This window comes from Maniola hyperantus, chromosome 1 (genome assembly GCF_902806685.2).
Source record: "Maniola hyperantus chromosome 1, iAphHyp1.2, whole genome shotgun sequence".
Taxonomy (NCBI): domain Eukaryota; kingdom Metazoa; phylum Arthropoda; class Insecta; order Lepidoptera; family Nymphalidae; genus Maniola; species Maniola hyperantus.
Window position 1 is genome coordinate 5763715 of NC_048536.1, and position 22613 is coordinate 5786327.

Genomic DNA, 22613 nt, shown 5'->3' on the forward strand with positions numbered 1-22613 from the left:
ATCCTCCAATATCAATTTATAGCTGACAGTTTCTAATTCCGATTAGTTTTGGTGGTCAGGTCCCCTGCAGCATCAGGATTGAGGAGTTGGCCTCCAAGGTTTTTATGGGACAACGTCGCAAAGTTTCTTTATCAATTAAATACCTAAATTACGCAAATCGGTTCAGATTCAGAAAATATCTCGGAGACTTCCGTATACATAGGTAGAAAAAACACAACTCCTCCTTTTTGAAAATCGGTTAAAAAAGTTAAGCTACTTTTTGGTTTGGTTTTGTGACTCCTTGGTTAATCCTCTACTTGTCTGTGAAAGTCCTGTCAAAATAAGTTCAGCCCGTAGATAGAATAATAGGTAGATTTAAGTACTGTGTAACCGCGTATGAGATAGCGATAGCACGACGTAACGATGAATAACACGACAATTATTACCATTGTTTAGTAGTCAATATTTGTATTAACCGATCAACAATATTTGGATTAAACGATTTTTATGTGAAAACAAGTAAATAACTCATGAGAAATACAATTACGCCACGAATTCTCAAAGTTTGTTTCGCAACTAAATTTGCATGCCTTGTATGGAAGTTGCATGTATTCTTGAAAAAAACCAGTCACACGATAAGGAACAAAAAATAGGTTAGCTGCGTCTCTGTTTATCACATTAGTAACTTTATCTGTGCTCTCTTTTTAGTGTGAATGAGAAAGCAAACGTTCCTACATCTATCTTTATTACTCTATCTACGACTCTAAGGGAAGGAACAAGGAAGAATAGTTTGACAGAAGTCAGTGTCCAGTGTGACGTTCAAATTAGAAAATTTTGATTTTTCCTTGCTTCAGTTCCAAGTTCCAACTTCCAGTATATATAATGTACTCTGTGGCTTCAGTTTTGTTTTCGTTGTGGTAGATGAAAGTACCTATTGCGGGCGTTCGCCGTGAATTTAAAGCTTCATATGAAGTGAAATTGCCGCTATTATGTAGATTTCCTTTCAAATCAATCGCTGTGGCCGGTAATTGTGTTGTTGCAAAATGTCTACTGTTCTTCTCGCCGTCGTTGCGGTCATATTGTGTGTGCTTTTTCGAATACTGAACGTGAATAGCCAACCTCACAAGCCTGTGATATATGGCAGGGATAGAAATTTCATAGAAAATATTCTCTTTATTGCTCCGTTTCTCAATGAACCGTAAGTATTTTTTCATATAACTTCAGTTTTTTAATGTTTTCTCACGCCTGGTTGTTTGGTGATGTCATGCCAATCAGCTGCCGAATCAGTGACTGCGGTGACTAAAAAATGAGGTGCCTGCAGCGGTAGCATTTTGCCGATCTCAATTTTATCAGCAATACTAAAATGTTTGCATTACAATGCTGGTTGTATGCATACTATAAGTCTGACCATTCAAGGCCAGTGCTTTATTCAGTTATAGGTAATTTTGTAAACATAAATAAGCATACTATCATAGTTTCTTATTAGATACCTATTATATACCTCAATTTAGTTCATTAAATTACATTTGAATAGACATTTCATTCAATATAATTAATAAATAATAATAATAAAAAAATAAGCTCGAGTGGATAATATTCCTATTCCAAGTTATAAGGAGGGAGTGAGGACAAAAAAGATAGTAAATACAGTTAAACTACATATTTAGGAAAAAACTAATAACTTATTGTGATGTAAGTATAATTTTTATCAAATCTTAGTTTTTAACTTTCTTTCATGTTGCTCATGGATCCCATTCAAGATTTAGAGTTTGAGTTGTAGATAATAATTAATAATAATAATTTCGGTGATGTTCAACAAAAGTATAATATTCTATTCTACAGACAGACAGACAAAAATGGAAAAACTACAGTATTGTGTTCAGTATCGTTTATAGAGTGCCCTCCAAAAAACTTTTCAAAATATCTTCAATGCACAGGATTAGGCCTGTCAGTTTTATTATAAGTTTAGTTACATGCTTTATTATTTAGAACTGTAAAAGTTTTATCTCACGCCCCTTTCACACGGCAGTCCAGTTTTTTGCAGGATCCCATTTTCTGCTGGATCCCGTTTTCTGCAGGATCCTGTTTGATGGCGAATGTATTTGTATGCTAGCGTTCACACATGTGGGATGCTCGCTAGCAAAAAACTGGATGCAGTGTGAAAGGGCTGTCATTGGTTCAGTTGATTTTGTATGCTACAAGCAAACATGTATATTATGTGGTTTATATACAACATTTATAATACTTAGTAAGCACTTATCACTACCATCACTACCCATATTATAAATGCGAAAGTGTGTTTGTTTGTTGGTTTTTTGATTTGTTAGTTTGTCCTTCAATCACGTCGCAACGGATCGACGTGAATTTTCGCATGGGTATAGTTTAAAACCTGGAGAGAGACATAGGCTACTTTTTATCACTAAAAATCAAAGAGTTTTCCCGGGATTTTAAAAACCTGAATCCATGCGAACAATGCCGCGGGCATCAGCTAGTTGTAAATAAAATTGTCAATAAGTATCTAATTTTTGGCATAATGTCCCAAAAAACAGAAGAGTTGGCAAACTGTGATATTTTGTGGATATTTATTTTGGTTTAGACTTGACAGTTCTATTAGTGTGACCTTGTCTCTAGTTGATTTTTTGATACTATTTAGCTAAAACAAAACATCTCACATCAGAATCATCTATGAATGAAAAAAGTCTAGTCTAGTCTAGAGTCAATAAATCCACCTGTATAGGTGGATTTATTTCATACTGAATAGGGCATGATGCAAGGAATTGTAGTATCATAGTATGAGAATGATCTCTAATCTCTTGCTTCTCGTGCGGCACTTGGCGGTTGCAAAAGTGCGCCGCGCTAGAAGCCAGGGGGCTCTGATATACATTTTCTCATTGGGACTCTCACCCATTCTACCGTGCGTTATAGCCGCAACTCGGTACGCCGCGCCCTGTCTGCACTGGCCCTAAGAATCGGAACTGTATGTGACTATCCTTAGTATCGCCTGGTGAGTCATATTACCAAAAATAGAAGTATTGAACAACTTTGTAATTGTTTCAGATACATACCAACACGATTATGGGGTTTCAGCGGCCATGTACAGACCATACTTCACAGCCTGATTGGACGCGTCCGGTGCCCCTGGCCTATCGGCGGCCGCATATCCCTAATCTTACCAGACAAATCAACACTTACCTATGACTTGTATGAACCTCTTGGAAGTGAACATGAAGGTATGAAATAATGGTGGATAACTATACTGTTCATGCAGAGGGATTTGGGAGCCTACCACATTTTATACCAAGGTCATTATGTGATCTATGAAAGTAGATGTCGAATATATTGCACAGGGACTAGAGATACTTCTATTATATACTATTTTTAATAAGCAGGTATACATAATTTTGAACATACTCATAATTATCTATAGGATCACAGTCCACAGTGTGTGCATTTTGCATCACATTTTTAGTTGTATGAACTGTAACCCTGAACGGACTGAACTTCTGGGAAGTGACTTCCTAAACATGATGATCAACGGCACCATGACGTCGTCGTTATCATTGTAGAAATAGTGTGGCCCTAGATTTAATCTATCTGCACCTCGATTGCGGGAAACCTGCATCAATCATTATTACAGTCTCAATTGTTCTGATTGGCTGAATTTGTGCGATTCTTGTTGCAACAATGCATTGTAGCCAATAGTGAGCGAGCGTCAACCAATCAGAGGTGATTGCGGTCGTGACTTTGTAGCTGTCATTTTCCCGCAATCGCGCAGCCACAGATGAGTGAATGCGCAGCCGATTTCATAATGACATAATATACCTACCTAATCTACCTACGTACTATGTAGATCTATTTTGTTATCATACATTTTACATACATATAATATACTTAAGTATAATCATCATCATGATCAACCCATCGCTGGCCAACTACATAGCACGGGTCTCCTCTCAAAGTGAGAAGAGTTTTAGCCATAGTCTACCACACTGGCCATGTGTGGATCGGTAGACTTCACACACCTTTGAGAACATTACGGAGAACTCTCAGGCATGCAGGTTTTCCTCACGATGTTATTCTTCACCGTTGAAGCAAGTGATATTTACCTAATTGCCTAACACACACAACTCCGAAAAGTTAGAGGTGTGTGCCCGGGATAGAACCGCTGACCTCAGATAAGAAGGCGGTCGCGCTAACCGCTACGCTATGACAGCTTATATATTAAGTATAATAATGATTTTGTATTATTCGTCATATTGCTAAATCAGTCTGTTCAGTACAAAATGATCAAACAATCAAACCAATTATTGTAGCTACTAATTTAGCATTTGACATATATTTATATCTATTTAAAAAGAAATTCTTTATGATGTAAGGTGTAGTCTCTTTGTAGAGTTGATCTCTTCCGACATAAGCAAAATGTTAAACTCCAAATCGCGATAAATTCTTGTCAAAATATAAGACTCTTGATGATAATAATTAAAATGTATCTAATGTTTTATTTCGCATTATCTAACGATAAACACGACATATACCTATAGCTGTTATCACATAAAAAGTAAAGTGTAATTATTTATACTTTTATATTCTTCTCTATAGGTACTAGGTATTTGTTTCGTAAGTGTCGCGCTCTTGGATTTTCTAAGCTTTTTCGGTGTTAGTATTTCTCTTCCTTCAAACCCAAACTTTCCCTTCGCATTTCAATTTCTCAAAATTTCTATACCCTCCTTCTTGTGATTTTCCTTGTGTTCATTAGATATTTTTTGTTACAACTGATCAAAATACCTACAGTAAATAGATACTTACACGACGTGTATACAGCTTGTAGCACTGCATGGGAGCAGTTTAACCACCATAACCATATACGACAATACCTAGTTTAAGAATTATTTTGCATGCCATATTTTTCACGAAAAAAGCGAGCGATTTCGTGCCATGAAGCGTGCTACTGCCCGAATGCAGTCTTGCGACACGACGTTTTGCAAATAGTTACTTCGAGATCATCGCAGTTTTTGACGATGATACAAGGATGTTACGGTTTTGGGATTCGGTAGAATGACCTATGGATTTCTTTGTGCAGATGACGTGACGGTGGCGATATGTCCCGGCATAGGCAACACGTCGGAGAGCGTCTACATACGCACCTACGTGCACTACTCGCAGCGACACGGCTACAGATGCGCAGTTCTCAACCACATTGGTGCCCTTAACAGTGTACCCGTCACCAGCAATAGAATATTCTCCTATGGTATGTTATTTCATCAATCGATAAAAATTCAAAACTATTTATTTCATGTACATAGGTCAATTTGTAGCTCTTATGATATTATGTCATCATCATCATCATCAACCGATAGACGTCCACTGCTGGACATAGCTCTCTTGTAGGGACTTCCACACGCCACGGTCTTGCGTCGCCTGAATCCAGCGGCTCCCTGCGTCTCGTCTGATGTCGTCCGTCCACCTAGTGGGGGGTCTTCCAACGCTGCGTCTTCCGGTGCGAGGTCGCCATTCCAGCACCTTGAGACCCCAACGTCTATCGGTTTTACGAAACGAACTATGTGCCCTAGCTCATTGCCACTTTAGCTTCGTAACCCGTTGAGCTATGTCGGTTACTCTAGTTCTCCTACGGATCTCCTCATTTCTGAATTGGTCACGTAGAGATACGATGTGATATTATGTCAAGGCTAGTTTATCACCGGTTTGAAAATCTAACAGAGACGTTAGATTAGAATCGTGACGCATGACGGCGACACGTTAGGGTAGAAAAAAAAGGGTCGCGTGTCGCCGTCGCGCATAGCGGTCGCGTACCGCAAAATCTACCTTAGATAAAGGGAGCCGGCAAGAACCTCAGCAGTTACTCTTAATAATAGACAAAATATTACAATTAATTATGTAGAATTATAGGTAAGCAAGCATATCAAATATAACAAACTACCTACTGTTGAGCTACTAACTATCTTGTGGCACAGTGGGTAACTAGTGCAAACCCTATTGGTTCCGTGCTACTTTTTATGTATATATAAATTCTATTAAGTAATAAATTCGATTAAGCATCGTAATAATTTATCATCTTTATTGAACAAACTGCTAATCCGTAGATTGTCGTGGTCGTTCTATAGAATGAGATTTATCGATGCGTAAGAAACTTGGCAGCCAAAACTAAATTTCTTAATGAAAATAAACAATATGCTATAATTATCTAGCATTTCACTAGGAAGCTTCATAATATTTACTTGTCTATAAGTAAGACTACTGCACCGGTGTAAAGTCGGACTGGTTAGCTAGTTTTACTGTATATTAAATTAATATGCTGTTGATAAATATATCTATGGTAAAACGTGGACCGAATTTTTATATGTAAGCCGGCAACGACCTTCCAGAAAACGCGCAGGAAAATCAATTCGAATTATTGTCTGTCGAAGTACCTACTTTATTTTGATTTAATGTTTGGTACTGGAATATTTGCTATATATATGTAATTATAAATACATAGAAAATAGAAATATAGGTACTAGGTATTATTATCATAATTTCATAACAAATGATATTTCACTGTAGGTACGTATATTTAATCCATGTATTAACTAATAATCTATACCTATAATCCTAATATCCTACTAATATTATAAATGTAAAAGTGTGGATGTTTGTTACTCAATCACGCAAAAACGGCTGAACGGATTGGGATGAAATTTGGAATGGAGATTGATTATACCCTTGATTAACATATAGGCTACTTTTTATCCCAGAAAATCAAAGAGTTCCCGCGGGTTTTTGAAAAATGAGGTTTAAAATTTGTGTAGTCCACGCGGATGAAGTCGCGGGAAGCTAGTATAATATAAATCCAAAAGTTTGTCTGTCTCCTAGCTTTCACAGTCCATCCGTTATACCTTTTCACGAAATTTAGTACGGAAATAGCTTGTTTCCCGGACAAACAGGAATTACTTTTTGTCCCGGAAAATCAAAGCGTTTACATGGGATTTTCAATAACCTAAATCCACGGCGACCAAGTCGCGGGCACTATCTATTTAGTACAGAGATAGCTTGCATCTCGGAGACGGATATGGGTTACTTTTAATCCCGGAAAATCAAAGTGTTCTTATGGTATTTTTAAAAACCTAAATCCACGCTGATAAAATCGTAAGCATCATCTAGTATATTGTTATGTGTTTAATTGCAATACAGTAAAGTATAGGTGGATTGACAAGTGACTCAGTAGGTATTTATCTTTTCATTAGTATTACGTAATATTAAATTTTATCACAACAATTTTATGCTACTTTTGTAATATCATGACGCAAAATGGTGTTCATTGTTTTTAAAATTACTAAACTCTACTTAATAGGATAGATAGATACAGCGTAATATTTGTATACTAGGCTACTGAAATGGTAATCTCTACACGGCGGAATGAACTAGCTTAATTTTTGAGAAAGATTTGATGTAAACAGTCATACCTAATAAATAAAGCAAGTGATGAAAACAAGTGTCAAAGGTCTCTAAAGTGAAGGTTATTGGAACGGAAAAGAAGTGATAATAGTAAACTCTCCGCTCTTGCCAAGAGCCTTATCAATTATTTACCTATTATGTATAGTCATACAAACTTACTAACAATAAATACTTAACATATTTCTTTTACCATTAAATTAGGTAGATAGATACGCGTTTCTCGAATAAAATATAAAAATTGAGTCTAGAACGCAAAGTTCGACGCATACCTATGGAATAGACAGAATGAACTTTATTGTACACAAAACATGATTGAATGGAGTAGTGCCGCGGCGCGCGCATGGTCTTTTTTGACAGCAACTTAAACTCAGCTGCTCGATTGCGGTAGAATGACAGCTACAATGTCACGATCGCTATCACTCGTTGATGGTCGCTCACTATTGGCTATAATGCAATGTTGCAAACAAAAATACCATAAGTTCAGCCAATCACAACAATTGCGATTGTAATAATGAATGATTTTTCGGAATCAACCTAATTTAAATTGCTATAGGGAAATCGAAACACAGAGAAGACTCAAAGGGCGCTATTTTATTTATTTATTTTATTTATTTTAAAGTGAATTTGCTGAATTTCTAAAGAAAGCTAAGTTTGAGTTATCTTTAGTAAAGTTCAGACATATTGAATCACTAGCTGACCCAGCGAACTTCGTTCCGCCTAACAGTCGATTCAATTTTTTTTTTTTAAATATCAATTCACTATCAGAAATTCTAAAATCCCCACGATTTAGGACTTCAGTACTTTGCAGCATCAGGATTGAGGAGTTAGGATCCGAAGTTCAATGATGTAGCCTATGCTTGGTACCTAAAATAATTTTGCATCATCCGCAGTTCCTGAAACATTATAGTTTAGGAGTGCTGTACCCTACATCATCAGGGTTGAGGAGTTGAGACTTGAAGTCTGAGAATAAAGTCGTTGCTTGGTACCTACAATATGAATTCACTATGAACACTTCCTGAATCTTGATAACTCAGGCGGGCAGTAACCCTGCAGCATCAGGATTAAGGAGTTGAATCCAGAATTTTTTATGTGACCACCACGAAAACTTTTTTTGTTGATTTAAAAAAAAATTTGCAAATCGGTCCAGAAATCTCGTAAAAATCGATGTAGAAAAAAGAACCACCTCCTTTTTGACAGTCGGTTAAAAGCCGATGATCTTGAAGTTTTTACGGAACAATTTTTAAAATATCCCCTTTTTAACAAAAAAAGAATGAATGAAATCGGACTACGCGTTAATGAATTACAACTCAGTATACATTTTAACTTTCATCCCCTCTCCTACGGGAACCATGCTGAATTTCGGGATAAAAAGTATCCTATATTCTTCCTCATAGTATGACCTCAAATCGTACCAAGTTTCATTGGAATCCATTCAGTAGTTTCAGCGTGATGCGCGGCCGTGATACAGACAGACAGACAAAAATGAAAAAAATTTCAGTTTTTGGTTCAGTATCGATTATAGAGTGCCCTCGAAAAAAAAATTTCAAAATATCTTCAATGTACAGAATTTGACCTGTTACAGTTTTATTATAAGTATTGATGATGATTGATGATACAATGATATTATCTCGCGCTTGGTTGATCGTGTTACGTGTATATACCTACCTAGAAATGACCATGTTTCTGTTTTTGTTATCTTATATTATCTTTTGTTATCTTATCTCGAAGTTCCGGCAGATGGACCAGCACGATTACATATTATAGGGCTTACACCCCTATAGCAGAGTTCACGACAGTTAGGGTCTAGGGAATAAGGGAACTTACGCACGGGAGAGCGGAGCACACCAGATCTGCATTAGCGTGAGTGCTACCCCTGTACACGAGCGCGTGGAACAATACCTGTGCGTGCACCCACTCGCATAGTAGATCAGAGACGACTATTTAGTTGCCGGTAACTATACATTTGACGCAGGTAGCCCTAAAGTAGTACTTAAAAAATTTAATGCAAATAGAGTTATAGGTTATAGGCAAAGACATTTTAATATGTCTTTGGTTATAGGTATGTATACCTAAAATCTATTTTCGTAAATGACTTATTTCACAATATATCTGTAGGTAGATACTTATCTTTTATTATCTTAACGTCCCAACTGATTGAATAACGCGCAAAAATCTTAAAACTAGCTCAATTTAGCTAATTAGGTAGTGCACCTATCTATTAAGATGTCGCAATATTTATTCAACCATTTGTTATCTTTAGTCCTACTCTGTACGGCGTCAATATATAGGTAGTTTTAGCGTTTAAACTATCGCGAGTGACTTCGATTATACATGTCTCACACCCGGCTGTACTCACATGTTCAGTCGACGTTAGCACAGAATAAGTACTGACGTTAGCCCGACTAGTTTCGAACCCTTCCGGATTCCTTTTTCAAAGGGACTCAGTCGACTAAACACGTGAGTGAATCCGGGTGTGAGACATGTATTGTATAATATAGGTAGTTCTTATTCTAGGTCTACTTACTACAGCTATTGGATTTTAAACTGAGATACTTAAAAATTCAGCATTTGTAAAATTAGCTTGATTAGTACTTAGTAAGTAGCTGCTAACAAGTTATTAGGTGAAAAATTGTAGCGGATTTATTTAAAGCATGGCCATTGGCCGTGCAGATGAAGTCATCGTGTCATACTTCTATACTAAAAGGAAAGTTTTTATTTTTTTTCTATAATGGTGATTCATAGTTTGAATGTGTATGTACACGAACGAATCTGTAATTTGCTTTAGCAACAATACGTCATAACAAGTTTTATTTTTCCTCGCGGTTGTTAACGCTTCGTTCCACTTGTACCTACTACTTTACAATGTCAAGGTTGACGACATTCGATTTTAATGGTAATACCTACATACCTTAAATTTGGGTCAGGACTGAGAAGTGAGAACTTACGTATATTATCCAAACTATTAATGTTATAAATGCGACACTGTGTCTGTCTGTCTGCTAGCTTTTCACGGCCCATCGGTTTAACTAATTGTGACGAAATTGGGTATTTTTTATCCCGGAAAATCAAAGTTCCCATGGGACTTTTAAAAACCTAAAAACGCCGACAAAGTCGCCCGGTCATCATCTAGTTGTAAGTAATCCTACGAATGATAATGCTATCTCATTAGTCATCACGTGCCTCTCTTCAATACTAATTTCGATAAATTCAATACGCGACAATTCTTTGGTTTTCCGAGATAAAAAAAAATTTGAATATGTCCATCTCCGAAATGCAACGTGTAGTTACCTTTTCGTCGAAATTAGTTTGGTTCGCACAATCTTCAAAGATTTATCTTATTAATAAATAAATGAATTCCTGCGAAATACGTATACGAGGAAGTAGAAAATAATTAATTAATCGAAGGCAAACTCTAGTTAAAGGTACCACCCTATCTTATTCAAAGGAAGCCCTTTGCCCTCTTACGGATGCGAAAATGTACAAATAGGTAGCAAGTAGGGTCAATTAATTCCTACGTTTAATCAATGTCAGACGAAACTAGGACACCACAACGTAAATGAATAATGTATATATCTCAATATTTACATATAATAAATCATTTTATGTTAGTGTTTTCTCATAATCAGGTGACACATCGACTGTGAACTGGCAACCAGCACTACCTTAATTTTGATAACTTTACAGGCGGAAAAAAATGGGTCAAGTGAGAGTTGGACTCTCACATGAAGGGTTCCGTACACGAAATAACACATTTTAATTTTTTTAATTTTCATAGCGGCCAGTTCTTATTATTTGTTGTTATAGCGGCAATAGCAATACATATTCTGTGAAAATTTCAACTCTATACCTATTACGGTTCACGAGTCCGCTGACAGACGGACGGACGGACGTACGGTCGGATGGGCAGGTTGTTGCACAATCGCCCATACTTGTAGTTAGTAATAAGAGTTAACTCTTAATTAATAAAAGTTAACTTATGTTACTTTAAATAAATAGGCAGGTTGGTTGGTAGGTATTACGTAGGCCTACGCCTAAGTTAGGTACCTACCAAATCATGCTTCTAAATAAAGCATCTGATGTCATTCCTAATTTTAATAAGGTAAGATGACTCAAGTAGGTACAACAAGCGTAGGTAATGTTCAACGATTGTTGATATTATTCAATAGGTTTTCTTATAATTCATCATGATCCACCCATCTCCGGCTCACTACAGAGAACGGGTCTCCTCTCAGAGTGAGAAGGGTTTTGACCGTAGTCTACCACGCTGGCCATGTGCGAATTGGAAGACTTCACACACCTTTGAGAGAACTCTCAGGCATGCAGGTTTCCTCACGATGTTTTCCTTTACCGTAACGCCCCTTTCACACGGCAGTCCAGTTATTTGCAGGATCCCGTTTGATGGCGAATGTCTTTATATGCTAGCGTTCACACGAACATCCCGCATGCGGGATCCATGCGGGAATTATTATTAGTGTAAAATTACTTACTTATATAAGAAGTAGAACCAAACTAGTGCCCAATCTAGTTACCTGATATAGGCACGAGCACAGTGACCCTGTTAACCTTAGTAAACGAGTTCATGAGTACCTAATCGGTACCGGGCACATGCTCTAGTTAGTATTAAGGGAATAAGGCAAATTCTGTTGTACACTATTTCTAAACTAAACTAAAATGACAGGTCTAAATCTAGTGCTATTCTTTCTTATTTATTGAATAACTAGCTTATGCCCGCGACTTCGTCCGTGTGGACTACACAAATTTCAAACACCTATTCTACCCCCTTAGGGGTTGAATTTTCAAAAACCGTTTCTTGCGGATGTCTACGTAATAATCTGCATGCCAAATTTCAGCCCGATCCATCCAAGCTGTGTTGATAGATCAGTCAGTCAGCTTTTTTTAATGTATAATACTAGCTGATGCCCGCGACTTCGTACGCGTGGATTTAGGTTTTTAAAAATCCCATGGGAACTCTTTGATTTTCCGGGATAAAAAGTAGCCTATGTCACTCTCCAGGTTTTTATCTATACCCATGCAAATAATCACGTCAATCCGTTGCACCGTTGCAACGTGATTGAAGGACAAACCAAAAAACCAACAAACCAATAAACCAACAAACAAACACACTTTCGCATTTATAATAAGGGTACTGATAATTAAGTATTTTAAGTCCATACAAATATTATAAATGGGAAAGTGTGTGTTTTTCTGTTACCAGGCTATCCACTTAACCGATTTTGGTAGGTACAGACTACAGAGAAAGCTTGCATCCCACTTGCATCTTTACTTGAGACGAACAAGGCTACTTTTTATCCAGGAAAATCACAAAGTTCCCACAGGATTATTAAAAAACTTAAATTCACACGAACGAAGTCGCTAGCATCTGGTCTACTATCTATACTTAGTAGTGTGTAATTCGTACCTACTTAATAATTCAACCAATTTCAAAGTTTATCGCTATCACAATTTAAAAAAGTGCAAGTTTTTGAACGAAATGCAAAATAGAATATTTTGCATTGCAAGCGTTTGCGAATTCTTATCATCATTAAAATAAATTAGTACAGAAAATATCCGAATTAAGCATTAGTTCGGTTAGAGCAAGCTATCACACAGGTTCGACTGTTGAAAGTTATCTTTGGGCGTCAAGGCCAATGTTCTTGATTACGAATGGCGTGATCGCATAACTTATCTTATATTTTTACTTTTCAGGTCACACAGATGACTTTAGCTACATGGTAGAGAACTTAATGGAGCGATATCCTAATACGAAGCTGATTCTAGTCGGATTTAGCCTCGGCGGCAATTTGATTACGAAATATTTAGGAGAGGAGAGGAAAAGACCCAAGAACATTATTGGAGGCATTTCGATATGCCAGGGATACAATGCCATTGAGTGAGTATTGGTATGGAATATAGATGACTAGATGATGCCCGCGACTTCGTCCGCGTGGATTACGGTTTTTAAAAACCCCTAGGAACTCTTTGATATTCCGGGATAAAAAGTAGCCTATGTCCTTCCCCGGGATGCAAGCTAACTCTGTAGCAAATTTCGTCAAAATGGGCTGAACGGATGGGCCTTGAAAGGCTAGCAGACAGACAGACAGCCAGACACACTTTCGCATTTATAATATTAGTATGGATTTAATTTTTGATATCAGTTGTATCGTGGTAACCTACCACGGTGCTTGGCTGTTAAGCTTCAGCTCTTTTATGGTTTGGTACAATGTAAAAAGACGACCACTATCGGACACTCCAGTATCAGATCGGATAATGTGAAAACGCACTTGTCTTACATCAAAAGTTACATTTATAAAAGAAAGATTATATGCTTTCTAATCATTTAATATTCTCCTTTCTCTTTTAACTACGCTTTACGTTTGCACCTATTACGAATGAGTAGATACGTCATTGGGACGAATTTGAACAAACCGCATAGTTTTTAGGGTTCCGTATCCGAAGGATGCCAAACGGGACCCTATTACAAAGCCTCCGCTGTCCGTCTGTCTGTGTGTGTCTACCGTAATAGGAAGAGAGTTTACAGTTTCACAGAATATGCATTTCTATTGCCGCTATGATAACAAATAATAAACATTTAAAAATGGCTACCATGAAAATTAAAAAAAGTATTATTTCTTGTACAATGGTACTATCGTGTGCGCACTTGACTTATTTTTTTATTGCTTAGAAAGAAAAGTACTTATTGGATTTGTTGTGAGTTGTGACACAATAAAAAATATTATTTCTAGAAAATCATTGATTGTCGTGGGAAAGCGTAATATTGCTGCAGATGGTGATTTTATTGCTGCCACCACTGATACAAAAAAATACATATATTTATTCGTTTCGTACATACTTGTTACAAGTTTTTGCGTTAACTCAAAAACAGCAGAATGTCAAAGCTGAGTCAAATATAGCAGAGTTTAAAATTGTGCCTCCGCTCTATTTAACTAAGCAGATGTGCGTTGCCCTTTACATACATCAATTATTATGAGTTCAATAAGGTAATCCCTAATTATTTCTTTTTTTCCAGTACAATGGTTTATCTTTTACAATGGCAGAATTTCCGTCGTTTCTACTTGTACATAATGACCGACAACTATCGCAATATTATAACTAGACATAAACGGATGCTTTTGAATCCAGAAATGAAGAACACATACTCTTTAGATGAGAAAATGATAGTTTCTGCTGGTACCTTGCCAGATTTGGACGAAGCCTATTCTAGGTAAGTTTCCTTTACATTTTACTTATACCTTTTGTAACAAGAATCTTCCGCAGTGGAAAGAGGTATTGATAGCCTCCTACTAGGTGGAGAGACGAAGTTAAACGAGTCGTAAGGAACCGCTGCTTGAGAAGACCGTAGTGTGCGGAAGACCTAAGTTCAGCCATTGACTTCCATCAATGTAGACGACTATGTCAACGATATTCCTTAGTTGGAGCTATAAATTTTATTAGTGAGCTATAAAAAGCTTTATTGGAAGATTAGCGAGCACTCGCGGTTTCACTCCTGTGGAAATTAAAAACCAGGTCAACTCCTTGTTTACATTATAAACATGAAATTCTGAACCTCTGAGATAAAGTGGCGGTCATCATCTATTAAAAAAAATGTTTTCCGATCTTAGAAATTGATATACATAATATTATGATAATAAATAATGCCGCTTAGGTATTCCAAGAATCAATGTTTTGTTCCTTCTTATTGTGGTGACGTAATAATTTGAACATGCAGATTCTTGTAAAATGTTTGCGGTTAATAATGTAATCAAATCTAAATATTAATCTTATGATGAACAATCACAATTTAATTCTTAACTTCGAGTATGTCTTTTGTCATAATATTTATACTAAGAAACATAACCGAAAAACATTTTCTTAAGTCTCAATAATTTTACTGTCATTCTCGGCTTTAGGATCCTGGTTTTTTACACGAGATTAGTTTGTGAATTTCCAGTACTTAATTGTGTTCATTATAATCACAGGTTAATAAAGCTCCGATTGGTCGGACAATATTTTAAAGGCTTACTTTATGTTATACCTTTTTTTTTGTTTACAGAAGAGTTCATGGATTCGAATCAGTAGCAGAATTATATAAATGGAGTTCGTCGGCTTTCTATCTCAAGAACATAAAGACACCAATGATATTTATTAACGCACGAGATGATCCGATTGTGCCCGAACCCTTGCTTCCCACAATAAGAGAATTTGTCAGTAAGTAAAAGTTTATTATAGTTGTTCTTAACCTGTTCGTACATTATACGAGCCGCAAGCACCGAATTTTCCAATACTGGAAAAAGAGTGCTGATACCATTGTCCACATTTCTTTACCAAATTCGAGGTTATTTAGTAGGTACGTATTAGAAATAACTATCAGGTGCGTGATTAGCATTAGGATTACAGGTAGAGTTGTGATGAATTCGATACATGAAAGCACTGATCCTTTTTGTGCAAGCAAAAACGCATAGGTATTTTATTTCTTCATTCCAATTAAAAATGAAAGGATAATAAATAAATAAAAGGATAATACAATTATTATATTTTTTTTGTCCAATTTGTCTACCATCCAACGTGCGAACCATCAAAATTAATATTAATAATGTTATAATAATTAGTGTTCTGTGTTAAGCTGTTATTGTACTAAATATTTAGTTCGTAAATGTTTGCTTCGCGTGACCAAATAGCAAAACATAATCTTGATTTACATAGAAATTCAGTAGGTACTATATTATTGTAATCTTATACCTTTTTGGTCGAATAGAAAAATTACTTATGCATATTTAGGTAATTTTGTCACCTTGACCCAAAGTTCAAGGTGCACTCGTGTATTGATATTCTTGCGATTTTGAATAAATTATATTGATATTGTAGGAATATGAAGTATTAATATTTGCGTTGCCTGAACCGATATACCTAGTACCTGCTCATAATATGACAATTTGTACTTAGCCTTCAAATCAAGTAATAATTGCAAATACAAATACAACAAATACAAATTTCTTTATTGCGAATCTGGGTAAACAGTGGAGATGTTACAAAACAAAAAGGTACAGCCAAATTCTGCCTATTAGCATGCAATATGTTATCATAAACCTAACAACGTGCAGTTGATGATATCTCTAAGATGGACATTTCGTAATCATCAATCAGAAGGTTTTATAATTATCGGAATGTAGCTATCAGAGGGCTTATTATGGCCAAGGGCTGTTTACCAGATTAGAAATAAAGTCTCCTCCGTTATTTTGAAGCGAAGCTTTTTTACGGGGGCTTCGCGCGCCGCCTTCGTGAAATAAAATGGGAAAAACGTCATAACGTTAACTTCTCCGAGATACACACTAGATAGTAATTTCTAATTACTTTTATTTGATTTCTTCGTATTGACAGATTGGTTCGAACTGGACAATCAAAACAACTTTCACCGAAAAATGCGTAGAAGCTGCGCTTCTATCGGGCCCGTGCGGGCGTCAACGGACGCTTGATTTTGTTTTCTTTTAGATAGACCTCTTAATTTGTACAGCTGATCTGCATACTATTTTGACATTTCACTCACCATACTTTTTGTATTTACTTACCATGATTCCAAACTCCTCAATCCATATTGCAGGCTTGCACGACAACGTGATGTTCTTGGAGCTTTCACACGGCGGTCACCTCGGCTTCTACGAAGGTGGTCTAGTGTACGCCAACCCCGTGACGTGGCTCGACCGTGCGCTCGCCGCACTCGTGGGCGGCCTTCTCATGGCGCACCACAAGTGCGCGCCCAAACCGGCCCTCACGGACACTACTTCCGATCTCGGGCTACCCGACGATGAACCTGATCTCATCAAATCTGCGACTATCATCTACAGAGATCCACTCGATAAAGTCCCACAGAAGGCATAAAGTTAAGGTATTTTTATATAGAGGATTTTTCTAGCAGTTTTGTAGTATCGTGTGGGAAACAACGGCGATAGAGTGGGTGAGCTCATCGAATACGCAACGTGTGTGAACTCGTTGAAGGCGAGGTAAAATTCCATTTTTGTATTCTCGTGTTCAGCTTTAGCGTAATTTTACCAGAAAAATTATTATCATAGTAGAACGGTCGTCATACAAAATATAATTTCAACTAGTTTTATTTTAGTTATGTAATTAGCTGTATCTGTCTAATTGTATCTGCTTGCTACACGCAGTACAGTTCTTGCAATTCACGAAGGCGAGTGAACTTTACTTGTGGTTACGTCGTATACACGGACATTGCGTAAGTGTGCGTGCATGTCGGACCAATCAGTCGCGAGCAAGCGCTCGCCAACGCACACATTTACTTTGCCTTATACTTATACTGATACGACTTAAACACAAGCATGATCCACTCGCTTTCGTGAAATGCAAGAACTGTACATGATACAGCATTTAAACGATTGTGTTGTATTGTTTGACATTAAGCGTGTGTGTTTGGTGTTAAATTGTATTTTTGAAGTGGTTTCATGTTTCATAATACGAAAGAAAATATTTATAGGGGCGGAATCGGATGGTTCATTATTTATTAGATCCATTTCTGATTCTGCATCAATGAAGAACCATACGTGAAATGTCTGAATATTTTAATTCTTATTTCAAGGGAAAAGCACACACGATGCTTTTAGCATTGGCCACATGATTGCTTTTCAGCATAGAGGCTTAAGGGCGGTTACGCACTACATCCGGTCCGAATTCGTGAAAATACGTTCCGAAGTAGTCACAAAACTATTTGTATGATAGCTTACGCACTAGATCGGACTTATCAATCTGATTTCTCTCATAGTCATCCGTGAGAATACTTCGGATGTCCTTCGGATTCAAATCGGACATATGGCGTAGATATGTCAAAGATGTCCACTGAATAGTTTGGATTTGGGTCATAGATTGGATTAATGAATATCTAAGCAATATCCGAATTCGGTCCGAGTTTTTTTATATCTGTATTTTCACGACTTCTAATGGGATAAAGTGCGTAACCGCTGTAACTCTGCAAATAATTTGATCGTTAGCATCGGAATCAACTGCGTTTCACAGCCGCACACATTCCAATATGTGCGGCCGTGAAACGCTAGTTTCAGCAATTTAGTAAAAACAAGTCGATTCTGTGTGCTTAATGTGTGGTTTTACATCTCACCAAAATGTTGATAGAATTCAGGGTCGAAACACAATAACGTCAGAGTAAAATAGAACTTCTACCACCGAATTTAATTTCGTAAGGTTTCCGCTTAGGGAGCTGGCTTCAGATATATAGACGAATTTGAGCTTTAAAACAAAGCCGACTCAATTTTACTTTACTTAAGTTTTGCGACGCTCGAATTAAATCAACGTTGGTCATATTAAAATCATACTAGCACACAGTAATCGCTAAAACATGCGATTTCGATGCCGCAACTGATGGCGGTTAGTTTCGAAAACGCTGTTCGCTGATGCTATTAGACAAAAAGTACCATAAGTGTTTGGCTCTTATGTCTGATTTTTGTTTTTGTTTGTGTGATAAAAGCAGCTGTTCATAATTCATCGTCTTTTGCTTATTGAACCGTCTGATGTGAGCCCTAGGATGATCATTCCTTTTCGAATGACTGAAATTACGTACGTTTTGTACGAATTTGAATGTGCCTAGTAAATGTAACGATACAATATTTTTAAAATGACTAATATTTAGAATATAGTTTTTAGATTAACGAGCACAAAAAGTAGGAAGTTGTACGTTATTTCATTCTGCACGTTCCTATGTTTTTATTTATTGGAATAAAATTAAATATTTATGAAAATAGACAGTGGTTTGTTGAGATTTGGGTTGTGTACCTAACATGATAGTTTTTAAAAAGGTGCAAACATACTATTGTTGTGGTGTTGTGCTGTGTCGCGACAAAAGGCGATCGATCATATATTTGTATTATGTGTACAGTTGCTTGTCTTAACACTCTGGCGCGTTTGGCTAAAGGCGCGTTCCGATAGGTAGATCGTCGCGCCAGATTGCGTTGCAAGTCGCAACGCACAACACTATAGTGTGTCTGCACATTTAAACTTGCTTGAAGAAGAAGAATTCCAAAATGTGATACAGTTAATTTTTACGTTTTATTTATTGATATGTTGGTGTTTTATTTCAAAAACTACATTTCTTTAAAAAATTGATCAATTTGAAAAATCGAACTATGTGCATATGTGTGTGTAAACTTTACATGCTTTTACTTGCACAAACAATGATTCGATGTTGCAATTGTAATAAAATGAAGTTGCTACTCATGAATTATTATATTATAATAATTCATGAGTAGCAACTTCATTTTATGCATTTTGTTGCTTAATGTATCATTGCCACCTGCATTTATTTATTTTTTAAAATGATTTCAGTTTGCTGTGTTGAATTTTAATATATGAAAACTGAGGCGTAATTTTTATATTTATTGGAACATATCATAGCTGTGCTATGACTAGAAAGAAAGGAAAGAACAGTTGTGAGTTTAGTTCGAAATTATTTATTAATGATAGGTAGACTTATTTTTGGTTGAACGACATGAAATAATGTAATTGTGCCTATTTTAGACAGAAAAATCAGATAAGAAATTAAAAGTGCTAATATGCAGGCAATAAGAAAAGTAGACTATACCGGCGGGGTGATTACGTATCTCGCGACAGGCGTAAATCTCGCGATCATTGCTGTCAAACGTCCGGCTAGAGAGAGACAGCAATAGCCACAAAGCAAAATAAGAAGAAGAGAGACAGCAAATGAACTGTCGGATTGCTACTGCAACGTTTTACGTAACCACCCCGATCGCACATTATTGATCACACACACACGGAACGAACAATTATTCGATCCGGCAGGGTGATTAGGTAAAACTTTGCAGTAGCGACAGCCACGCGACAGCAGTAGAAAAGAGTTCGAGAAATTCCAGCAGGATCTTTAAAAACGTAAATCCACGCGGGCGAATTGTGAAAATAAGCTAGTCTACGTAAAAATATATGATTTGGTCGCAGTCTTTTCACGACACATAACAGCACAATGTGTTTGGGCCTTTAGATCACACTTCGGTACGAAACGAACCATCAACGCTTCAAGCTTTTGCAGTACTGGAATGCGTGCTGATTGAAATCAATTGTTTGGAGAATTCACTTCGAATTGTAGATCGGCTCAGCGGCCTTATATTGTACCGGATTTGCCGTCACGTAATGATAATAAAATTGACCGTTGCACATGATCTTAAATACGGATCGGGAAGAAATTTGGCATGCAGATAGCTAGTTACTAGTAATAATAATTAATTTGAGGCCTGTTTGTAGGAGGGACAAAAGCGTCACCAAATGATTCAAAGCGCAAGTACGAGTATAATGTTTTGTATCAATCGTTAGACAAGAACCATAAATGATTGAAGAAATACAAATAACTTTACAGCTACTGTCATAATAATCTACTATCATACTGTTTAAAAATAAGATGATTATTTAAAAAGTTTCTAAAATTTCACGTACAAATTACACCGCCTTTAGTTTTTGTGAGGAATACAAACAGATATAATCAATAAGTGTATTAAATAAAACGAATTAAGGCAAAAACATATTTACAACACGTGATGTCAGGAGGGTTAGCACGAAGTTATGATTAAAACATTCCCATAATTCTGTTGTAATTATCTGAATTTATGGCATTCTTGTTGCAGTCAAATATGATTTTCAATGACACCACGCGCATCGCGCATTGCTTTATCGCGTCGCCTGTTATCAGTATGTTTCCATTCTTATTATTTATGAGTTTATTTTATGTAAATTTTTTTTTGAAGTTGTGTACAATTTTGATTAACAATAAATTGAGAGTTCTTTAATATTGAAATCTGTGCAGCTGTTTTGCTTGAAATAGTTCTATACTTACTCAAAGTACTTACTGAATATGACCAATGAAAGTTTTGATCTCGTGTGTGTATATGAGTCGAAAATGGGCGGGACCATCCAATAAGACAGTCACTGAAATGTCAGTCACGGACATATTAGGTATACAAGTTCGCTGGAAATGTGCCATACAAAATAAGTTATTTTTTTGTGCCGATTCTAAGTACCCCACTCTAAGAATACTTATACGAGTCATGATATAGGTAAGCCATGTATAAGCACTGTATGCTGCAGCACTGCATGTTTTAATAATAAGGGTCTCATAATGTGGAGAGATAGGAACAGTGCCGCAAAATAAGTATACTAGGGCCATTACGAACGTGCGAACTGGGTCATAAATCATTTTAATCGGACCGCTAGCTCGCACTTACATGCCTTATGGAACTGGAACCTGGCAGTTTGCGTAGGTCATAGACTAATGATAAAATAAACAAGCCCATCAGAATTCTGTTTTTTTATAATATTTTCTAACTTATACGTCTAGCACTTATCTTAGACAGTGTCAATATGATGATGGCAATCTATTCCGACTGTCTTGCACTCTTTTACTATGAAATATTGATATATCTAGCCCAAAAAAAATAATGACCGCACTGTGATAGTCTCAAGATCGGTGCTAGGGGGGCTGTGATCTATCATCTAACGGATGGTCCCAGATAGTTGTATTAGAAAAAAGTCTGGTCCAATAATTGAGATCTATATAATTATGTAATACATAATGTAAGTGTCTAGATGGTGACAAGCAGATGTTTGATACTAAAAATTAACCAGTGGCAAGTTTTTTTAAATGTTAACTTCATGAACACTAGTAATTGTATTAAAAATTGAACCCTATTAATTTGCTTTAAGGTACAAATGAAAGATTTTTCTATCAAACAACCGCTCTAGGCCGTCTAGGCACTTCCCATAGTAATAATATAATATATTGTTGTGCAATATGAAATATTGCAAATCATAGGTAATATTTTAAAGGGCATTTATTGTAATCAATTAATGATTGTTTGTTGTGTTCATATATTCGGAACTTTGTATTGCGAGTTTTGAATAGCTGGGATGTACAGCTACATATTGATATATTGTGTAAAAATTAAAATATATTAATTTTTTTATCAAATGACAAGATGAAATTTTAGAATTGTTTGATATTTAAAAATACCGATATCGAATACCAGACAAAAGGGGTACCTAATCTGACATGTTTTGTAGTCAGAGGTTACTAGCAGTAATATTGAAAATTATTGTTAGAATGTGCTAATTTTTCTAACAATCAATATTGCCTAATAAATGTGATCGAAATAATAGACATA

General features: G+C 36.4%; 1 protein-coding gene across 1 annotated transcript; it reads left to right on the top strand.

The window, feature by feature from the left end:
• Nucleotides 1-868: 868 nt before the first annotated feature.
• Hydr2 (abhydrolase domain-containing protein 2) lies at nucleotides 869-22609 on the top strand. The gene is made up of 7 exons (XM_034969612.2): nucleotides 869-1177; nucleotides 3037-3209; nucleotides 5060-5227; nucleotides 13138-13321; nucleotides 14459-14653; nucleotides 15482-15636; nucleotides 17027-22609. Exons 1-7 carry the CDS (start codon nucleotides 1023-1025, stop codon nucleotides 17302-17304), a joined length of 1308 nt encoding a protein of 435 aa, XP_034825503.1. The 5' UTR covers nucleotides 869-1022; the 3' UTR covers nucleotides 17305-22609.
• Nucleotides 22610-22613: the final 4 nt, after the last annotated feature.